This window comes from Crocuta crocuta, unplaced genomic scaffold, assembly GCF_008692635.1.
Source record: "Crocuta crocuta isolate KB4526 unplaced genomic scaffold, BGI_CrCroc_1.0 scaffold9, whole genome shotgun sequence".
Taxonomy (NCBI): domain Eukaryota; kingdom Metazoa; phylum Chordata; class Mammalia; order Carnivora; family Hyaenidae; genus Crocuta; species Crocuta crocuta.
In genome coordinates, this window is record NW_027551567.1 from 1735238 (window position 1) to 1758727 (window position 23490).

The 23490-nt window shown below is 44.0% G+C and overlaps 1 protein-coding gene across 1 annotated transcript in view; it reads right to left on the minus strand.

Annotated features, from left to right (window-relative positions):
* Window positions 1-23490, minus strand: part of ANKRD6 (ankyrin repeat domain 6) — a 71929-nt gene that overhangs the window by 21353 nt on the left and 27086 nt on the right. The window contains exons 2-5 of the mRNA XM_077750228.1: window positions 14377-14475; window positions 7508-7606; window positions 5155-5253; window positions 814-912 (exon numbers count right to left, since the gene is read on the minus strand). Of these exons, the coding sequence (XP_077606354.1) occupies window positions 814-912; window positions 5155-5253; window positions 7508-7606; window positions 14377-14475 (396 nt within the window). The remainder of the gene's footprint in view (window positions 1-813; window positions 913-5154; window positions 5254-7507; window positions 7607-14376; window positions 14476-23490) is intronic.

The window sequence follows — 23490 nt, forward strand, 5'->3', positions numbered from 1 at the left end:
GTCATGATCTCGCATTTGTGGGTTCAAGCCCCGTATCGGGTTCCGTGCTGACAGCTCAGAGTCTGGAGCCTGTTTCAGATTCTGTGTCTCCTTCTCTCTCTGCCCCTCTCCTGCTTACACTTTGTCTCTCAAAAAATAAAAATGTATTTATTGTTTTTATTAAAAAAATTTTTTTTAAAAGGAGCCAAGCTCAAAGCCAAGGTTTAGGGCATTCTGAGACCCACTATAGAGGAGTCTGCCCTCAGGGAGACCTCAACTAAGGCCTATTTAAAATTTTTATTTTTATTTAATTTATTTTGAGAAAAGCCTCAATCTCTAGTTGAGAGGCTGAGGCATGGGACTTACGAAGGAGACACAGCTGCTTTAGAGGGAGGAGGCATACCCGTGTGACCCTGAAAGTCAAGCATCCTCTAAGAATTACTGACCCATTGGCTCATCTCAAGGGTGCCTCACTAATCTATTCGTAGGTGCTGGCCATGGAGCATCAGACAATATCGGAGTTTTGCTAACTGTACAACAGTATGTGGGCAGAGGTATCCCACGTTCATTTGCCAGCACACGCTGGGAGAAATGTTAAAACAAACCCGGGCGGAGGAGCGAGGGGAAAAGGAGGGGAGAAAAGCAGTGCTGGAGTCTTGATGCCTCTGCCACCCCTAGAGGACCCCTTAGGACATAGCAAAAAAAAAAAAAATACAGATAGTCCCCAACACTTTTCACATTTTCATTTTCCAGATGGTAACACTCAAGTATGCTTTCAGTTATTTTCCTAGGTGACACAAGAGGGCACGGGAGAAGCCGGTGGTGTTCACCCACGTTATTTTTGAGGTCGGCTCGGGACCCGCCCAGCAGGAGGACGCGTGTGCTCTGGGAGTGGCTGTTCTGGCAGGCCAGGTGCAGAGCCGTGTTCCCCGCCTTGGAGAGAGGCAAGAGAAGGGAGGACACGTTAGCAACAAGCTTCTCAGCAGACCTGCGCCGGGCAGGCTTTGCAGAGGGGTGACGCTTCCGGGAAAGAGTCAATGCTCACATTCTCTGCTTCCGGACTAGTGACCCCAGCAGAGGTGTTTCGGTGGCAAGAACATTTAATGTGGAATCCAAACAGGCGCAAGAGTCACATCTGTCACAAAACCTTGGTTCCAAGTCCCGGCTCTACAACTTACTAGTTGAAAGTCACTGGTCAAGGCTCTTACCTATTCTCAGTCTTGAATTCCTTACCTGTAAAAAATGGAGTGTGAGCCCTACGTCCTGAGGCTGAGGATTAATTCAGAAGGCCTAGGAGAGTATTTACTTAATGGTAAAATGCTGTGCACACGCACCGCGTTACACTCTTTTTGGAGAGGCTTGCATCCTTCCTGGCCAACACAGATAACAGCTATGGCTACCACACACCCCTGGAGTAAAGGCAAAACAGGCTGCTTCCTGAAAGTGCAGATAATGGAGGTTCAACTTGTAAGTGTCTTGAAAATCGTCCACTCTTGAATTCTCCTTGAAAGATAAAAATTTGAACTATGGGCAAGGTACCCACATAGCAGGAAATACAATTATATCCATCACTTACCAGATAGAAACCCTCTAGCTTGTTGGACTCTATCTTCAATATGCCAGGTCTAAGTAACAGCCAAGGGTCAGAATAATGTTCACAGTAATCTTACAAAAAGAATTCACGACATGAACAAAACTTTTTAAAACCATGCCCAACAGTGCCTGCAAAGCTGCTGATAAAGAAAAGTAACAAGAAAAGCAGGCAGCACAAGAGGAGAGTCAGTGTTAGTCTGAGAGCCTAGGCGCATACGGGAGGTTAAATCTATAAGCTCGGCAATTGTTCTGCTAAACTAAAATGCTGGGTCAGGTCTGCAACTGTGTGGGCTCAAAGCTATTTCACTGCCTGTTTACAGCTTTGCCTCACCCAGGATCTGGATCATACAGTGTGTTTGGACACACGAATGTTCTGCTTCTCACCTCTTGAAAACAGGAATGAGTTTTACTAACACTAACACACACACACACACACACACACACACGACAAAACTGTATCACTGGTTCACTTACCTCCCCTCTCATACCCTTAGCTCTAAGTAGCCTGGTAGAACCTTTCTTCCTCAATGTTCCCTCCAGGAACCTGGGGGTTATGAGCCTGAGGGTTTAGTGAATTCCGTGGTTATCAACCTTCGGCTGCACCTTAGAGTCACTTGGGGGAGCTTTTAAAACTACCAGTGCTCAGCTGCAACCTTTCCAGGGGCTCTGATCTACTTGGCCTGGGGGTGGACCTGGGAAGTTCAGGTTTTGGCACTAAGTCCCAAATTCCAGGAAACCCCTCAGTCCAGGGAAAACTGGGACAGCCCATTCATTACCCTAGGCCTTGTCATCAGGTGACCCCCTCTTTTTTTTCTTTTTTTTTGGTTCAAAATTTCCCAGGAGATTTTAAAGCACAGCCAGGTAGAGAGCAACTGCTAGTCCACCTCTCAAAAACAAAGGACCTGCCCACATTTTAAACCAGTCGTTCCCTGTGAAAGGGCTCGATGCCTGGCTTGGTGTGATTCTGACAGCACAGGGAGTAATTTGTCTCAAAGCTGTTGGCTTCATGGGAGTTATTAACTGTGTTGAATAAATGAGTGAAATGAAAGAAATCTGGTGGTTCTGGAACTATCTACCTAACTGCTTTGCTAATAAGAAAATAATTAATTATGCCAAAAAACATTTGGATCAAGAAAATTAAAAACCGTGGGTTAGCATAAACAAATTATAGTATGTTCATACACTGGAATATTACTAGCAATAAAAAGGAATGAATTAGGGGTGCCTGAGTGGCTCAGTCAGTTAAGTGACTTTGGCTCAGGTCATGTTGCGGTTCGTAAGTTTAAGTCCTGCGTCGGGCTCTGTGCTGACAGCCTGGAGCCTCCTTCGTATTCTGTCTGTCTCTGTCTCTCTCTGCCCCTCCCCCACCAACACTGTCTCTCTCTCTCTCAAAATATAAACATTAAAAAAAATTTTTTTAAAGGAATGAATTAATCACACGTGTAACAACATGGAGGAATCTCAAGAATATTAACCTAACTGAAGGAAGTCACAGTGACTTACAGAAGTCAGACACAAAATGCTCCATACTGTCTGATTCCATTTGTATGACATTCTGGGGAAGGCAGAACAGATTGGTGGTTGCCAGGAGCTGGGGGTGATGCACGGGAACACTGCCACCAAGGGGCACAAAGGAAGTCTTTGGGGTGTTGGAAATATTCTACACCCTGATTGTGGTGGTGGTTACTCAACTATATACATTTGTCAAAATTCTACAGTAGTATAGCTCAGACAGATGAACTTTATTGTATATGCATTACACCTCAGAAACTGACAGTTAGAAAATATGACCTAGGTAGATCTATGCAGCAGGCATTTTTCCCATCCTGACTAATGTGTACTTATTTCCAGACAGGGGCTGATCTAATCACTGAGTAAGAAGAACCTTTCTTATATAACAGAATATTATTCAACCTTAAAAAAAAGAAATTCTATCATGTGCGACATGTATGAGCGTGGAGCACATTATGCTAAATGAAATGAGCCAGACAGAGAAATAAATACCGTACGATATCACTTAGATGTGGGAGGGTGGGGAAAACAGGGAGAGGCTGGTAAGTACAAACTTTCAGTTAAATGATGAATAAGGTCTAAAGGATTTAATGTTACAACACGGTGAAGACAGTTGATAAACTCTATTGTATAGCTGAAATTTACAAAGACTAGAACTTAGATGTTTCTATCAAAAAAAATTTTAAAGGGTAAACGTGAGGTGATGGGTGTCTGAACCCAATGGGGGCAATCCTTTCTCAAGGCATACATATATGAAGTCATCACTTTGTACATTTTAAATATCTTACAATTTTATTTGCCTGTTATACCTCAATAAAGCTGGGGGTGGCAGAGGACTTTCCTAGAAGCTTCCTCAGAGGTTGTGGCTGGTAGAGAATGTAGAAGTCTTTCTTCTGGGATGGCATCTATCTTTGCTCCTGCTGTTTTATCTAGAGAGGACTCGTGGCTTTCCACAATACTTCTGGGGCCCCAAATAGGATAGGAGGCAGTGTGGTGGAGCAGATTCAGGATAGTTTATGGCCCTGACTGTGTCACAAACAAGTCATGTGTCTTAGTTCTAAGACTACTAGCTCCCAGATTACACTTCCCTATCCATTAACTGGGAACTGCCTATTTCTCAGAGTTCAAGGATCTAATGAACAACATGGATCCACCTACAACTCATGTTCCAGACAATGTACCACCTTGAAGAAGTGAAGAAGCCACCGGTCTGCCAGGCAGTGACTCAGGCGTTATTGGAAATATCATGATGCATGGCTTGCTTCTTTTATTCAAGCTTCTGTCCCATGAGGGAACCATGAGAAACATTTAACGAGTAAATGACGGCACAAAGCTGTGTGAAGTGCCAAGGGAACCCTGTAGGTGACACCCTGATGGGCCTTTGGGGAGGGAGAGGCCGCGGCCCTGGAAGCCTGAGTTGGAGGTCTACAGGCAGGAATGAGGAGCGGGATACCCCACAAGGAGCGGGCAACAGGCATAGTGAGCCCACTCTGATAGCATAGGAGGCACATACTAGCAAAGGCACAGGGAGGAGGTGCAGACATAGGCTGAGGCCACTCCAGGGAGGCCTGAGGCAGTGCCAGGCTGAGGAGCTTTACTGGAAGGTTTCTGGGTAGGGGAGGAGCAGGATGCAGAAGGAGCTAGGCAGGCTGGCCAATGTGCTATGAGGCTTCTGAAATAATGCAGGGATGCATTCAGTAATAATGAGCACAGGAGGAGGGGAATAAGACATGAGGAGTGACGGGAGGGAAGACAGGAAATGAGTGAGAACAGGTGCTACTGGCCTCTATTTCCACGAGGACAGGGCTGCTTGCCTAATGACACTCTAATAAACCAATGGGAAAGCAGTGAGCCCCAGGAGAGTTCAAAGGAAGTCAAAGCCACTCCAGGTTGTCTTGCTCACCACGGAGATTATGTTCACGATGGAGTTCCAAGCTTTCATTTCCCCTGCCGGGCTCCACATGTTCCCCTGAGCTCTTGCTCTGCTCAGAGAGGAGGTTCCCACAGGGACAAAACCCTGTAGCCATCCTCACCTGTGAATGAGGAGTTCTAGCACCTGCTGGGCCTCACCTTGTTCTTGGCAAGCACGTTGGCTCCTGCTTTAACGAGCAGTTTGGCTGACTGGCTAAAACCGTGCCAGGACGCTTCGTGTAGGGCCGTATTCCCATCCTGAGGAACACATACAGAGACAGAGAGCACATTACCCAAGACCTAAATTATCTCATTATAATCAGTACATCGTAGCGTATTTCTAGGCCATGCCACAGGTTCTTTTTCAAAACAGGCTTGCCAGGGCACCTGGGTGGCTCAGTCGGTTAAGCATCTGACTTCGGCTCAGGCTTCAGATTCCGTGTCTCCCTCTCTCTTTCTGCCCCTCCACTGCTCGTGCTCTCGCTCTCTCTCAGAAATAAACATTAAAAAGAAGAAAAAAACCTTCTCATCTGAACCAGAACCCAGAAAATGATTTTAGTGGCTAGTTTCTCCATTCTCCCAGAAATGGTACATAACAAGTACCATTTTAGATTTATGTGTACAATGGATGCCTTCAGGCATTAGGGCTTAAACCTCCCTGGGAAGTCTGGCTGAGAAAGGCTTACCCACAGGTCACGTTTAACAGAAAGCAACATCAAGACGACAGGCATGATGTTCATTCCTTCCCACCTCCATCACTCCTTGGGGTCTGCTCTGCTATGCCCCTGGCCCCGGAGAGAACCCTGAAAAGTCCAGGTAAATGAGTCCAGCTCCATAAGTTTCTGGGCCCAAGGGCCGGGTAGGCAGATTCCTCCTTTCTTTTTCTTCTCCCAAATTTAATCTCACCCAGCTTAATCCAAAGTCTCAGGGACCGAAACAAGTGGGCACTGAGAAAGCAGTGACTTGTAAATAAGATAAACAAGTGTCTTCAATATGTGGCTTTTAAATAAAAACCAGCTGGGGAACCTGGGTGGCTCAGTCATTTAAGCATCCGACTTTGGCTTAGGTCATGATCTCGAGGTTCGTGAGTTCAAGACCCGTATTAGGCTCTGTGCTGACCGCTCAGAGCCTGGAGCCTGCTTCAGATTCTGTGTCTCCCTCTCTCTCTGCCCCTCCCCTGCTCATACTCTGTCTCTCTCTCTCTCTCAAAAGTAAATAAACATTAAAACAATTTTTTTAATAAACAAAAACCAATTAACAAACACAGCTGGTATTTGGTTAACTTCCTATAAAAAAAGAAATACCAAGTGCAGTGAAGTGTGGAGGGTGGGGCTGAGGGCTGGGTTTACAGGGAGAGAGAAGCACGGAGAGGAGAGGTAGAGAGACCGCCCGTGCTGTTCCAGGTCAGAGCGCAGGACACTGTCCACTCATGTCCAGGCGCTAGCTTTAGCTTTTATTCGGCCACACCATGAGACAGGCTGAATGGTGCTGACACCACAAGGGGAATCTAGGGTCTCAAAGGCCATGGTAGGGGAGTGGCCCTAGGGAGTGAGATGGTCCGTGGCGGTGTGTGGCCTGGCCAGCAGGACTGACAGCACCGCAGGAAGAAAAAGGAAAAGTGACCGGACAGGGGCACTACTGAGGCGGCTCCCAGTGTGCTGATCTGATCTGCTTCTCGATCTGGGGGCTCACATAGATGTGCTCTGTTAGTGAACACTCACAGCACTGCATGCTTATAACGTGCACATTTTTCTGTATATATATTATGTTTAATAAAAACTTGTCTAAAAAGTAAGCAGAGGCTGAACTACACCTAATTGTGAAGTTCAATTGTGAAGTTTTCTTAATTAAAAAAAATTTTTTTAATGTTATTTACTTATTTTTTGAGAGAGACAGAGACAGCATGAGCAGGGGAGGGTCAGAGAGAGAGGAAGACACAGAATCCGAAGACAGGCTCCAGCCTCTGAGCTAGCTGTCAGCACAGAGCCTGACACAGAGCTTGAACCCACAAACCGTGAGATCATGACCTGAGCTGAAGTCGTACGCCCAACCAACTGAGCCACCCGGGCACCCCTGAAGTCCCATGTTTTAAGACTGTTTAACAATTTAAAAGCAACAGATTAATATAAAATATGTCATTGGGATTTCTTAAAGAATTGATTTTGCTTACTGTTTTTCTTCCAATACTGTTTAAATAAATTAACTTGCTCACTTTCCTTTTTAAAAAAATTGGAAATAGAGTTCAGGGCACATCCCTTTCCCCACCCAGGCCTCCACAGGTCATTATTTCCAGACTTTTTTTTCTTTACCATTTATACGTGTGTGGTTGCCCACTGCTGCCGCAGAACAGGGGAAACGATTAAAAAATTAAAATTTATTGGGATATTAGATACTCTTGCAAAAGAAAGTTAGGCTGATTTTACTCATGACACATAGGACTCAGGAATCGTAACACCTTGAGCCATCACAAGTTCCCCAAGCAAGGTCCTCAAGCTGACACGCCCCATGTCACCTTGTCTTGGCGGTCCAGAGCACAGCCCTCCTGGATGAGTGCCGCGATGACGTCCGTGTTCCCCACCACTGTGGCCCGGTGCAGCGCAGTCTGATCCCCCTGCAGAGTGATGTGGAGGCAGGAACAGTGGTCAGCTCTCCCAATCCCCCCCTCGCACGACTCACCCCTCCACTCTGACACAAAGACATCTCCATTCTCAACTGCAGCAGACTGCTCACTCCGCCAGGTGGAGCATTTTTGTTCACAAACTCAGTGGGAATCTCAAACCAACCACAAAACAGCTCCAGAGTTGACCTTGTAATGAGGGTCAGGCACTGACCCACCGTCCCAAGGAAAGGCAGCGTTCAGAGGGAATATGACTGTCACATCTGTGAAAAGCTAGACTGTGTGTGTGATGCAATTAAACCAACAATCTTTACTCCCTACTGAGTCCTCTACTCCCCACTTTCAGAGGAATCACTATCCAGCTATGCCAGTTAGTAACACTCATGATTTGATGATGGGTACATATTTTTTGATTGACTTTATGGGCTAAAAGCAATGAAGGGATTGATTCTGTGTCATCTGAGGACTCCAGGACTACAAGCTATCACTGTGTATGTCTTGAAACCTCTTCTGATATTTCATGACAGCATCCTCACTGATTTATGACGTATTTGACCCTTTTTTCTGTGATCAGATGCCTGGGACTGCTGACCTTCTCTTTCTCCATCAGGGCACCAAAGAGAACTTGACTCCTGCCCCTAATTGCACTAGAGAAGAGGTAAGATGGTCAAGATAAGAGAGGGTTCTAAAGCCTCTAAGAGCAATCTCATCTCTGACATGTACTCAAGAAGTCGAGACAAATCAAGTCTAGCCTGGGGTCCAAACTGGAATGGGGAGACAGGTGACCAGTGTGAAAAAGTTCTGATAGGAAGGAAGGAGTACAGGGCAAGGGAGTCAGAAGATGTGAGACATGCACAGTCTTGGGAAACACCGGTCACCTTGCTGGGCCTTGGGTTCAGGGGTAGATGACCCCCAAGGTCTCTCCCCTTCTTGTGTTCTAGGATTTGGTTGGTAAGAGTTCTGAATAAGTAAAATGTTCTGGTGGAGCACCAGAGAGGCAAAGGACACACCCTGTGGCATCCCTTGTCCTGAGCCTAAGAGAGGAAAGAGAGACTTTTATAAGACAGAAAACACGGAGATTTTGAAAACAGAGATACGCTGCTACCTATAAATAGCCTTAATGAAATGCTGAGTCTACTTACCGAACTCTTTGGAATCTATAACCAACAGCAATGCACATTAAAAGCACTTACTCCAAAAAGAAATTCTGGAGATGGACAGTGGTAATGGTTGTACAACAATGTGGATGTACTCAATGCCAGGTTAGACTGTGCCTTAAAAATGGCACAGTTAAAATGGTTACAATAGTAAATTTTATATTACCTGCATTTTATCACAATAAAAAAACACTTAATCCTATTTAAAACTCAAATTCACTTTCTTAAAATTAAAAGAAAACCTCCATTTAGAAATCCATGAGGAGAAATGATTTTTATTTTCTCCCTTATACTTTTTAATACTTTCCAACTTTTTATATTTAACACATATAATTTTAGCAACAGGAAAAACTGCTATTTATTAAAAGTCTAAGCTGTAATAATATACACTAATAATGGGATTGTCCAAATCTTAGAATCTTTTCTCACTGTTCACTTGTAGAATTTGAGGGATTTCTGCAGTGATGGGTCAGGACACCCCACTCCATTATTATGATTTCCCACTGCCCACAGCATTTCCATCAGGAATGCTCCCCTTGGCATCCTAAATCATCATTCCCACTATAAATAAGGTTTGGACATGGTTTTCTTCTTGTCCACCTTCCCAGACCCCCCACCCAAGGAGAACCCTTTCTGCGTGCTTTGTAGTCACAAGAAGAATATGGCTACTGGATCAGCAGTTGAAGGAGGTGTGTAAAGCCATTACATGTCCGTCTCAAACATCTTAAGGAGTGTTTCCAGATGATGTACTCTTAATGTCCAAACAAGTAATCCTATGAGAAACTGCCCATGTCTTAACTTTATAAGAATTTCCAAGACTGTCATTTCCCCATCAGAATGGTGACAGGTGGGAGTGCCTGGGTGGCTCAGCTGGTTAAGCTTCCAACTTCAGCTCACGTCATGATCTCACAGTTCATGAGTTTGAGACCCCCATCAGGCTCTGTGCTGACAGCTCGGAGCCTGGAGCCTGCTTCAGATTCTGTGTCTCCCTCTCTTTCTCCCCCTCCCCCATTTACATTGTCTCTCTGAAAAATAAACACTAAAAATTTTTAAGAAAAAAAAAAGAAGGGTGACAGGTTTTCCCAAAATGGACCTCAAGTGGAATTTATGATCTGATGAGAAAGATGGTGTTCTGTGCTCATCAAGAAAGAGAAGACCACAGCTCACTCCTCCAGAGTAAACACCGACAGGGCCTTTTAATATTCCCACAGACTGCCAGCACTCTACTCAGCACTCCACCAACCTTTTTGCATAAAAGAACATAACCATTCTGTCCCTGTCGTGCACAAAGCCCCAAACTCATGGGTCGTGTCGACCACTCTTCCATCTGAGTCAAGGCACAAGGAGCCTCCACTAGTTAAGGCACAGTCTAACCTAAGCCTTGCTGCAGGTCAGTGGTTTGTCGTGTCTCACAAGCTGCCACTAAGTCACGAGTTGAGGCAGCTTTGGAGCCAGAACATCACCAATATTTTTTACTTGCTCTCAGCATGAATCTAATGTTTTTGCTTCCCTGTGGAGGGGACTTTCCTTCGTGGAACTCTGACTCAATGAAAGAAGCTAAATCTAACTTTCAGTTTAGCCTTTAAAAGGAAATTTCCAGATGGATTATCAAGACTCAAGGAGATCTACCAACCTGTGTGAGGCTGCAGTGACAACACAAATTGTCTTAAGCCACTGGCACGGGTGTCTCCTGCAGAGACCTTTTAGGGGTACTGCCTGTCTCCAGGCCATAGCTTCCCCTCCATCCTTACTTCCCTCCAAGACCTCACTCAGAACCTGGGTCCCGGCCTCATGAGTTGGATAAACACTGCTGAGAAGGCACCAACATCAGCCTTGCCACCATAAGTGGCTGCCCTTGAGCTCTACCATTAGCTTTGCGAACACTACCTGGGACAATTCTGGAGGACTGAGTAAGACACTTTCTCTGGCCTAAAAAAACAGCTACTCTAAAGTTAAGAAGATGAGAGTTAAACTCGGAGAGACGTGAAATAACATAAGCAAAGGGCCACCTTGGGCTTTCCATCTCAGGCTACTCTTCCCAGAACACAGTACAATCAAGACCTGAGACCCTTGATTGAAACAGAGCCGGTTTCCTGGGAATCGCTTTCCTCCTCTGAAATTTACTGTGGAAACGTTTTCTCTTTGAAACAGGACACAGAAGACAATAAAATGTGTCCTCAATACATATTTATTAACAGACCCAAGCAGCGTCTTTGCCATAATCCTTATTTCTATGATATAAATAAACCCTGAGATACTGAAACTTTGAAAAAAGATGCTAGAAAAAATCTGACACTCTTATCAGCAGTTACGTGTTCAATGAATATTTACTGACACTACTGTACTCCAAGTGGCATCATTTTATTGATTTAAAAAAACGAAGCCTCAGTGCAGCTCAGTGCCTTGCCTAGGATAACCAGCTAATTTGGGGTAGCGTGGGTAGGCCAGAAGTCAATTTGTCAAGGCTCTTTGCACTTACTCCAAACCGTTTCCACCCTATGAAGTCAATTAACCTCAGAGAAGGCCTTAAAAAAGATCAGGTCCCTCTGTGGGTTTGAAGCTGCCTCTTATGGCATCATCTAGCTAAGTGCTTTAGCACAGGGCCCTGGCCACTACAGGCGCCCAAGAAGTATCTGTTGAATGATTAACTACAAAGAAGCTGAAGGAAAAACACTGCAGTTGGAAACCCGGAGAGTCAGCAACCTTGCAGTTTGGCACTTTGATCTGGTACATGCTGACCTGTTTGCAAAGTGCATGAACTGCCAGCTCTCAATTTTTCTGACTTCAGTGTTTCTTGCTTTGGGAATTTAAGGAGTTTGGAACCTCTGAGGTCTCAATCTTTGTTTTGCAATACTTTTAGTTCTCTCTCCTACATGGTGAAAAAGAAAGAGCACAGTGCAGGCAGATTGCAAAGCTAAGCTCATGGAAGAAACACGAATCATGCAAGTGGAACACGTCCCTCCTCTTCAGGAGGAATCCCTCCCAGGCGGCACAGACAGACATGTTGCAAGGAAGCCCGAAACAGTGTAGGTGTGCAAAGCAAATTGCTGACCTCGTGTTCTCTCTCTGATCTTCTAGGGTTCTTCCTAGCCTTTCTTCTCTGTTTTTTCTTATTTTTTTCTTCCTTCATGGCTTTTATCATGGCCACAGGGTCCTGGGCTATTTCTGAGGTAGGGGCCGTGTGGTTGCTCATTGACCAATCAGAGATGGCATTAGAGCTCCAATGTGAGTTGACAGGATTGGCAGGAAGCAAGAGGGAATTTTCTCCTGGAGTTGCATATTCTAAAGAACTGGTTTCCACAGGTTGAAATTCATAATAATCCCACTCCAGGCCACTGGAGGTCATTCTTCAACTAATTCTCAGTCCTTACCGTGACATAAGGAACGTATCTGTAGAATATGAAGTTAGGAGTAAATTCTTCATAATATTAACATTCTCTACTTCTACCCATCATCCAAGACAGGTAACTTCTGAACTGAATTTTTCCAATAATTAATGCCCCAGCTTCTTTAAAAAACACCTATAGTTTTCTTCTTCAGATTCTTGCATTAAGTTTCAAAGCTGATCATCAACAGCACGGTAAGTAGGTAGAAGATAGACATGAACAATATTCTCGCGAACACGTTACTTCAGAACTAGTGAAGATCAATTCTACCTTCTCCACTCCCAACAGTTTTAACACTGTTTTGTTCTGGTGTTTCTGTTTTGTTTTGTCTTGATTTAAGTTATCAGGGAGAAGCAATGTACATTGGGGCAAGGAAAATATGCAAGAAAAAACATTATTCCAATAAATGAAAGAAATTGTTCTCATCTAAAAGTAGGGCTGAATTTCCTTCTGCTGACATGTGTCCCCTTGGCTACCTTGTGAAAACTCCTATTTTACTTCCTACCTCGCCTGAAATAAACATCCACAGTTCTTGGAAGTTAGCATGGCTCTTGCTGCATGAGAACACTGTGATTTTTGGAGCTCGAGACCTGAGGCAGGAGTTGGGTTAGGATGCGTTAGCGTGCCTGGCATGGTAGCCTTGCCACCATGGTCAGTAAAGGCTTCAATTATGCAAAGAGAAGACCAGATGCATCCCAACATGTTTGCACTAGCCACCCAATGTCCTGCCTTTCCTGTGAGAGAAATCTTCTCTCTCCTTGTATTTTTAGTCCTGTCATCTAAGGATGTGACAGAATCGGGACTGTTATAATGGTCACAGTGTAGGGAAAATGTATTATGATCCGAGGTAGAAATCAACAGCTAAAAGCTAAATCAGCAAAAATATCTGAAAGTAATATTTTTGATGACCCAGCGATTCCAAATATAACCAGAGATTTATGAATGATACTGGACAGCCTTCTTCTGCCTGTACATAAAACAATGACATTATTTTTTTCCAAATGCTGTCCTACTCACTGTATGTTGGCCAAGTTTTAGGACATTACATAGATGCCTACAGAAAACTAGATGCACTTTGGTGACCTATACCCTACTAGCACACCCGAGGGGCTTAAATTTGATTAACACTCTAACCTCAGTTATTAAAGGTGAATCAGGAAGAGATATGATATATGCAAATTCTATAAGATTCTGTGTTCCTCACAAAATTTGTTTCTTAGAGTCCTACCACACAAATTAGAATTGAAATTGAAAACGAGTTTCTGAAAATAATTTCCAATTACATTATCATAAGGCTGTTTCCTAATAGCTCACTGGAGGACAATTTATATCATCTTATCTATACCTCTTCTTAGAGAATCTACCTCCTCAAAGATCCAATCGGCAACCCTGTGCATGACATGACCTCACCCCAGACACTGTTGATGGACTCAGGAATGAATACTTGACTTCAAAGGAGCCAATTGGAGTCTCTGTCTACATAATCTGAATGAAGAGACTCAGAGACTGAGTCTTTTTTTTTTTTTCCAGTAGGCTTCATGCCCAGAACCCAATGGGGGCTTGAACTAATGACCCTGAGATCAAGACCTGAGCTGAGATCAAAAGTTGGACACTCAACTGACTGAGCCACCCAGGTGCCCCCAGAGACTGAGTCTTAATAAAGGCATAACACAAGAGGGAACTCTATTAGGATGCTTCCTTTTTCTTGGATTCCATGATATCTGTTAATTTTTTATTTGAACAGGTCCTTTTAAACTAAATTTATACTAAGAAAAGTCAAGGTGTGAAGAGGAAAAAGTTATGTTTTTAAGTTCTACTTTTCCCTAATGGTAAGCCTAGTCAATGACACATTTCCAACAGGCCTTGCCCACACTCACTCACATACGTGTGCACATGTGCGTGTGTTTGGGTGTGTGGTGCACTCCTCCACACCAGGACAGGACATAGGCAATATGTCCTTTGAGGCTCTGTACGTGGATGATACTAGATAGCACATGAACCATGATGGGAAAACCACCCCAACCTTGCAAACTGTAGCTTGCTACTGAGAATGGGTCTTCAAGACGTTTGTCCACCATGGTGACCAAGATGGAGCTAAAAAGTGCTAGGAGAGCATCTTCTCAACCTCCCACCACATAGCTGGTTACACACTATACTGTGTACTTCCAGGCAGACAAGCTCCTTAAACAACTCATCCCAATAAAATGTGGCTTCTACTCACATCATCCTGGACATCGAGGTCACAGCCAGCCTTCAGCAAGATCTGGACCACAGAAAGATGGCCCTTATTGGCAGCAAGATGAAGGGGGGTCCGGCCATGCTGTTAATGCAAAGGAAACACTGATTTCAGAACAGGACATCGAAACCAATTGCCTGGAGGTAGGGGCCTAGAACAAGCTTTATACAATCAGAGCCCCTTTCCCCTTTAGTCGGGCAGGAGATCCTTATATATTTACCCAGAATTCAAGTTTGTCTCTGTTAACCTTTGTTATTGGCATCGTAATAAATGAATAAAATACACTAAAAATGCAAAGATTTCCTTTGGTGCATAATTTCTACTCCCTACTCATCAAACAATTAGGAAACTGAAGAGTTTCAAGTTTTCTCTTATTTTCTCCCTGGTGCTAACACTCAGGGATGATGACGTGGTCACAATGAATTGGGTGGGGCAAAAAATGGGAGAACAGCAAAAGGTCAAGCTAATCAGCCCCAGAAAAATCTTTTAGGTAATTATTAAAAATTGAAACTACTGGCCAAACTGTTTTGAATAGTTCTCCCTTTATTGAAACAAAATTTAAAATTACAAAACAGGGGCACCTGGTGGCTCAGTCTGTTAAGTTTCCAGCTTCGGCTCAGGTCATGATCTCACGTTTCATGAGTTTGAGCTCCACATTAGGCTCTGTGCTGACAGCAGCCTGGAGCCTGCTTTGGATTCTGTGTCTCTCTTCCTCTTTGCTCCTCCCTCACTTTCTCTCTCTCTCTCTCAAAAATAAACATTAAAATTTTTTAAACAAATTACAAAATATTTTAGTCATTCAAAAATATGAATAAGATTTTTAAATGTATACACCTACCAATCACTTTAAGAAAACAGAAACTATAGATGTTCTTTGTGAACCCCTCTGAGATTTCATTTCCCTCCAACTCCAGAGGTAACCACTCTTTAAGATTTTATTTTTAAGTAATCTTTATACCCAAGATGGGTCTCAAACTCACAACCCCAAGATCAAGAGTTGTATGCTCTACCAACTCAGCCAGCCAGGCACTACGAGTTACCCACTCTTAAATTTGGTATTCTTCATTCCTTTGCTTTTTATTACATATTTTGCTATGTGTGCATAGCCATAGATAATAAATATTGTTTTGCTTATTTTAGAACCTTACATAAATAGAACTAATCATTTGGCGATTTTTGTCCAGTGTTATATTTTTGAGATTTCTTTTCATATAGTCACATGTAGGTCCAGATCATTTGTTCATTATTCACCCATTCCCTACTGATGGGCATCCACATTCTTTTAAGTGGTTTGCAGAACACACCAGTGTGCACACCTCCCTGTGTGCCTGAGTAGGCTTCTCAGCCTTGTTGTTGGGTCACAGACAGGACTGTTCCTTCAACAGTCCTCAGCCAGCTCCTGAGGTATAACATGGAGGGTAACACCCAGAATGACTCTCTTCAATGTGAATCAACTTCTATCCTGAGAACTGATCTTGCCAAACTCCAAATTCTTCAAATTCTAAAGAAGACATTAGATTCCCTTTGCTTTCCCCTTCAAGTTCACTGTGAAGAAATTTTCTACCTCCTGCTTCAAAAATCATTTAGCCACTGGCTCCCATCCATACTGAAACATACCCTGAGGGACTCATATGGGTTTCTTCATAAGGAGGAAATAGTTTCTTACTTCCTCCTACACCTTGATAAAACTTTCCAAAGACCTTTATTGACATTCTAGCAGAATAAATTCATTTGTGATCTCCATAAAGTGTCAGTCTGCCATGGGTAACTAGCCGTGGAGGAAAACACAGATAGCAGACAATAAAGGATCTTAATTTCTACCCATGAAATGCAATCAAAGCACTAGAATGATTCTGTAAAGAAAGAGGTCAGAGCTCACTTTAAAATTAGAATTCTCAATTAAGAAAAAAGTTACTCCCAACAAAGTGGGCTATAAAAAGCTTTCATAAAAGGGCAACGTCTGAGAGGAGATGGATTGACATTCCTTGGCTAGCAACTGTCTCAGTGCACACTGCTTAACCTTGATTCTTTCCACGAAAGGTCCACAGCTGATCAGATGGAGCAAAATAAGCAGGTTCCACTTACTGGGCCTGGTCCCAGGCTCCATCTGTCATCACGTGTCCTTGTTAAGGACATCAGATAATGACCTTCACCAAGTTTCTAGGCATTATGAAACACAGGAAGTTTTGTTCCTTTCCTGAGGAGATGGATGTGTGTGCTGTGAGGAAGGCTGCCAGGATGGCAGGACATAAGGGCTTCTGAGCACCTGAAGAACATAAACCATGACGGGGAGCGTTTGCTGGAGAGAGCCTGGGAAACAGGACAAAGGACATGGAGTCTCAGGGTGTCAGGTTGGGGGAGCCTGAGGAGCATCCTCGTCAGGAACCAGATATGACTGGTTGGAACCTGAGTCGTAAGGAGGCTCACAGCTTTGCCCAAATGATCACAAATAATCAGAAGACAGAAGGAAATGGTGCTCGGATTCAAACCAGGTCACACCTGGGAGGGTGCTTTAGAAACTATAAATTACTAACAAGATGGCCTTGGACTAAAGGAACCTTCTGAATCCAAAGTCAACAGAGAATCCTCTCTGTGGAGAACGGACAGGCTGGATACAATGGAGCCTGATGTGCCCAGTTCAAATCCCAGGTCTGACTAAGAACTCCTATGGGACTTTGTGCACAACACTCTCCTGAGCCCACTTCTTACCTATAATATAGGAATAGGCTGGGGCGCCTGGGTGGCTCAGTTGGTTAAGCGTCTGACTCTAGATTTCAGCTCAGGTCATGATCTCATAGTTCATGGGATTGGGCCCCCATGGGTGTGTGAGGGGGTGCAGAGCCTGCCTGGGATTCTCTCTCGCCTTTTTTCTCTGTCCCTCCCCTGCTTGCTCGCACCCTCTCTCTCTCTCTCTCAAAATAAATAAATACACATTAAAAAAAATTTTTTTTTAATGTTTTATTTATTTCTAGGAGAGAGAGAGAGACAGCGTGAGCAGGGGAGGGTCAGAGAGAGAGAGGGAGTCACAGACTCTGAAACAGGCTCCAGGCTCTTAGCTGGCATTCAGCACAGAGCCCCACGCGGGGCTTGGACCCACGAACTGCGAGATCATGACCTGAGCCGAAGTCGGACGCTTAACTGACTAAGCCACCCAGGCACCCCAACATTTTAAAAAATTATAAAACAGGAATAACCTGCTCTATGCTTGTAGTAACATCGCATCTAAGATGGGTTTTCCCTCCAGCTGCCCTCAGCCCTCAGCCCCGAAGACCCACCAATTGTTCCCTCTCCTCCTTGACACACTTGCACCTTTGCCTTAAAAAAGATGCGAGATATTTTCAATGGCAAACACACTTGGGTGAAGGGCTGGAAATCAGATCACTTGGATGAACAAATGGGCCCCAGCTGAAGGGTTAAGGTTCCTGCTGGCCAGTCCTGATCTACTTGTCCACTTCCATCTTTGAAATAGAGCCCATAGTTTCCAGTCTTGGTGTGTCTGCTGGATGGGCCTTCTTTCCTGGGAATGCCCTTCTCCAAACTTTGCCTTTTCTGACTCCCCAAGGAGCATTCCTGGCCTTGTCTCTGCTCCCAAAGCGCCTCAGCTTCCTCTTGGGAAATTAGCACATTCTGTTTTGAGGGCCACCCTGGGCACTGGCTTTTTCTTCCAACCAGGCTATAATCTCCCTGAGGTCAGGACTGTGCCTTCCACCACTGTGGAAGCAAGTTGACTCTGGTGTGGTACAGGGCCATGTCAAAGAGAAGTCAGTGTTCCTCAACCACAGGCAGGCTAAAGCTACCAGGGACCTGGGAGCAAATTCCAATTCCAGGCTTGACCTCCGAGAACTGGAGAGCCTAGGGGTGGTTCCAGGTTCTGGGATGTCTCAGCCCCTCAGAGAAAGTGTAAACATCTGGGGGCTTCATAAGTACTTAAGCAGGTGCAACAGTGACATGGGGACTTCTCTGAGGAGGGTGAGTGTCCCCCTCACGTCTGGCTCCTTTTCTAGCACCAGGTAAAAGTACAGGAGCATCAAAGGCAATAGTAATTGGTTTCCCACTGAACCTGAAGCTGTCCACTCCTGTTCCCTGGGTTTCCTCATACAAGTCATACCGCACAAAGGGGGAAGGCTGCAATCCCCCTAAGTGTGAGGGGGCAAATAATAACTGGTCCTTAGAGGGGTCTTTGAATGACTTAGACATTTCAAGGATGCAACTGCCATCATCTTCATGCCCCTAGGACTGCCCAGTGAAAGAAGCGGGAAAAGGAGAGAAGATTATGAACTATGAATGATAAGACAAAGACATTTTTGAAGCGTCCATTTGTCCTGGGATCTACCCCAGTTCAATGACCTGTCCAACTCAACTTAACCCGGGCCCTAGAGGGATTAGGAAGACCACTAACAATAAGGACAAGAGCAAGAGATAGCAGCAGCTCACATTTATAGGATACTTACATGATAGGCACTATCTTAATATACTAATATAATATACTTAATATTATATTATAATAATATAATTAATATTATAATATTATTATAATTATTATAATATATTATAAGTATATATATTATAATATATAAGTATATTACTTAGTATATATACTTAATATACTAATATAATAAGATATAACTATTATATTAATACTTAATATAATAAGATATAACTATCTTAATAACATGTATTAGCTCATTCAATCCTCCCCATGACCCCATGAGGTAGGCACTGTTATTAAGATGAGGAATTTCCATTTTACAGATGATGAAACTGAGGCATGGAGGGATCCTGTCACTTTTTCTATGTTCATATAGCAAGTAATTAGAGTCTGGATTCACCCCTAAGCCATGTGACTCTGGCCCCCAAGCTCTGACCCACCATTCTACCCGCCACCCACTTGCTGGGGTGAGGGAGTGATGCTCTCTTCTAGCAGAACGGTCCCATGTCTCACTGTTAGGAAGCTCCCAAGACACCTAGATGATGACCTCTGCAAATAACCTGGTTTCCTTAAAATCTAAAGAACAAGGAGGGAGGTGTTCTATCCTCACTATACATCCAAACCACTTGGGCAGGTTGGTCTGTTTGTCTGTCCATCTGTATTGATGCCTGAGCCCTTTCTCCAAAGTTTCTGGCTCAACTGGTAGTGGAGCTCAGGCATCTGTTGTTATATACCCTCCCCAGGTAATTTTTTTTTTAACATTTATTCATTTTTGAGAGACAGAGAGAGACAGAGTACAAGACAGAGAGAGACAGAGTGCAAGCAGGGGAGGGGCACAGAGAGAGGGAGACACAGAATCTGAAGCTCAGGCTCCAGGCTCTGAACTGTCAGCACAGAGCCTGACATGGGGCTTGAACCCATAAACTGTGAGACCATGACCTGAGCTGAAGTCAGACACTCAACCTACTGAGCCACCCAGGTGCCCTTTCCAAGTGACTCTAATGAGTGACCCAGGCTGAGAATCATCAGATGAGATGAAGAAGAGCCAAGATAATCCTCTCCAGGGAACTAGAGGCCCTCAGGTGAAATCTGCCACGTCGGGCCTGTCCAAGCAAGCATCATTCCTCTTGCCACATTCTTCATGATGCTCTCAACTCCATCTGTCAGTACGAAACACTAAAATACTGCACTCCCACAACCCAGTTCCTGTTTCTTAAAAGAGTATGTAAGCAATATAATGATATTACTAAAATTTTTGAAAATAAAAAATCTGTAATTCTTACACCCAATACAACTATTATTGTCATTTTCATCCAATCTTTTTCAGTGCATCTTTTCTACTGATGCTTTTGCACAGTTGTGTCAACAGGCCACATATAACTATCCTGCTTTCTATATTAATATTACACCTTAAACCAGCAGTTCTCAAACTTTACTGGGTAGCAGAATCTCCTGGAGGGCTTGTTAAAAGACAGATATCTGGGCCCCCTTCCAGACTTTCTGATTCAGTAGGTCTGGGGTGGAGAATATGCATTTGAAGTACGCATTTCTAACAAGCTGCTAGTTGGGGACGACATTTTGAGAGTCGCTGATGTAAACCACTGGTTTTCGAGCTGGTTGCACATTAGCATCTCTTGAAATCTGAAAATAAAAACAAACTCAAAATGTACCCCCAAAGGATTGTAGTCCATCAGCCTAGGGTGGGGATGATATGAATATGAGGTCTTCTTTAAAAAACAACAACAACAAAACAATTACAAGTGATTCTAATATGCATCCAGAGGTTATGAACTTCTGCCTTGGACTCTTGAAAGGTCCCGGTTCCTCCAACCTGCCCTTCTGAGACCAAAAGGCTTAAAGAGGGCACAGGACCCTGCAGGGAATGCACATTTCCCTTGCTCTAGGGTAAGACAGAGACTCAGCACCTCAGCCACTTCCAGGGGACTAAACAGCAAAGGGCCTTTGATGTTACTGGGCAATAACCACAAAAAAGTGGCCCCCCTGTCAACGACTCTGGGGCTTTGGTCTGGAGTCCTGCTTTGTTCTGACAGGTCGGCCCACTGGGTCCCAACTTCCAGCAGAACTGTCGCATGGCAACGGTAGAGAGAGTCCTGTTCTGGCAAGTGACTCATAAATTACACTCACAGGGGATCATAAAAGGTGCAAAGAATGAAGCAGTCCCTGCCATTCGTTCCAAAGACGCCGACTCCCAGCTGGAGAGGCAGGGCTGGGTCAGGGAGCATTCCGGGAGGAAGATTCCTGTTCAGATAAAGATCTCCCACCAGTGGGGATGACAAGGGAGCCCAGCCAAAGGCAACCAGCTTAAAATACACCTTGAAAGGGAGTGGAGATATTTTGTTCTCAGCAGGTGTTCAGATATGGTGCTTAACCCTTCTCATCCGACAACCCCAGGCAGAGGGAAGCATTTATTGGAGAGAACTCATGAGGAAGGGCTGAGCCCCAGGGAGGGGGATCAGGGACCACTTGAGAACCACAACTGACAGAAGCCTGGAAAGACTCCTTTTCTGTAAGACTCCATGAGGCCACGACCCCGGTCACTCATTACTCTAGCCAGGATCCAGATGTTAGGTCCCAGCTCTTCTCTCACTTCTCTCGTACTTTAGGTATCTCGGATCCTCCTTAGTAAAGAGCAGGCCTTTCAGACTGACAGTACCTGCTCCACGAATGACAAGCCCTGACCCTCCTCAGGGCAGCTGTCTAGTCTAACAGAGCAGGCCTGAAAAGTGAGAAGGCAATACATAGAATCATTATGTTGTATACCTGTAAGTGTATAATGTTATATGTCATTCTATCTCATTAAAAAAAGTGAGAAGGAAGTGTGCTGTGCTTACCCATTAGTCCAATGATATGCTTATAACCAGAGTCACACAGGCACCTGGGGCAGAGCTCAAAGGAATAAGGAGGCAAGAAATTCTGAAGAGGTGAGGGGGGCGGGGAGAGTCAGGCAAGGATGAAGGAACCAGGAATCAGTAGCTCAAAGAACTAAAACAAACCATCTTAATTGAATATTGTTACAAGGTGGGCGGTTGCACAGATGTTAGCCACACACGGGGAAACTATTTGGGGGGAAGAATTTAGGTTAGATCAGTGTAATAACTTCAAAATGACAACACTTCCTTTCTTTAGGAGATCATGAGATTCATCAGGGTCAGGCAATCTTTACTGAAACAAATAATGTCCGTCTCTATTATCTGTAGCATTAAGGAAAGAAGCAAGGAAAGAGGTAGGAGGCAAGAAAGATGCAATGCTGGTAAAATAAGAGTAACATAGTTTAGAAACAATATAACATTTGGGTCTTTGAGGGTCTTTGAGAGTTTAATTTGGGTGAGGATAATTAGGCTAACAAAGGTTCTTTGATTTTGCAAGATCACAAATCTCATTTCTGGCAGAACTACATGTAGGTAGAGTCCTGGCCACCTGGCCCTTCATTTAGATTTAAATTGTAGAAAACCTCCACCAACTTTCTCAGGTGCCCCCAGGGTACTCATGTTACAGGCCATGTTCCCCAAATCTCAACTGCCTGGAGTGGTGTAGATTTGAGTCAAAAAATAAAGTGCTTGGGGCGCCTGGGTGGCTCAGTAGGTTAAGCATCCGACTTCGGCTCATGTCATGATCTCACGGTTCGTGGGTTCACGCCCTGCATCAGGCTCTGTGCTGACAGCTCAGAGCCTGGAGCCTGTTTCAGATCCTGTATCTCCCTCTCTCTCTGACCCTCCCCTGCTCACACTGTCTCTCTCTGTCAGAAATAAATAAAACATTAAAAAGTTTTTTTGAAAATAAATAAAGTGCTTCTCAGGCTTATGATTCAATGCAAACAAAGTTATGAAGACATTCAGAAGAAAACGGGCAAAGAAAAAGTGCCACAGATCAAAGGAGACTGAGACAATAAAACTTTTTATTTAAAAAAAGTTCACAGTTTAAAAAAATCTTCAGAGCTTTCTTTCCTTGGAAAAGTATTTGTTGGGGCGCCTGGGTGGCTCAGTCGGTTAAGCGTCCCACTTCGGCTCAGGTCATGATCTCATAGTTCGTGGGTTTGAGCCCCACACTGGGCTCTGTGCTGACAGCTAGCTCAGAGCCTGGAGCCAGTTTCAGATTCTGTGTCTCCCTCCCTCTCTGACCCTCCCCTGCTCACACTGTCTGTCTGTCTCTCTCAGAAATAAATAAAACATAAAAAAAAAAACCCTGAATGTGAGACCCTATAAAATTCCTAGAAGAGAGCACAGGCAATAATTTCTCTGACATTGGCCATAGCAACTTTTTTTAGTTGTGTCTTTAGTTTTTTAGTTTTTTTAGGTATGTCTCCTAAGGTAAAAAAAGAAAAAGAAAAAAAGCAAAAATAAACTATTGGGACTACATCAAAATAAAAATTTTCTGCATAGCAAAGGAAACAACAAAACAAAAAGGTAACCTACTAAATGGGAGAAGATACTTGAAGATGACATATCCAACAAGAAGTTAGTATGCAAAATATATAAAGAACTTCTAAAACTCCACAGAAAAAAAATCCAATTAAAAAATGGGCAGAGGTCATAAACAGACATTTTTTCAAAGAAGAGATACAGATGGCCAGCAGACACATGAAAAGATGCTCAACAATACCAATCATTAGGGAAATGCAAATCAAAATTACAATGAGATATCACCTCACA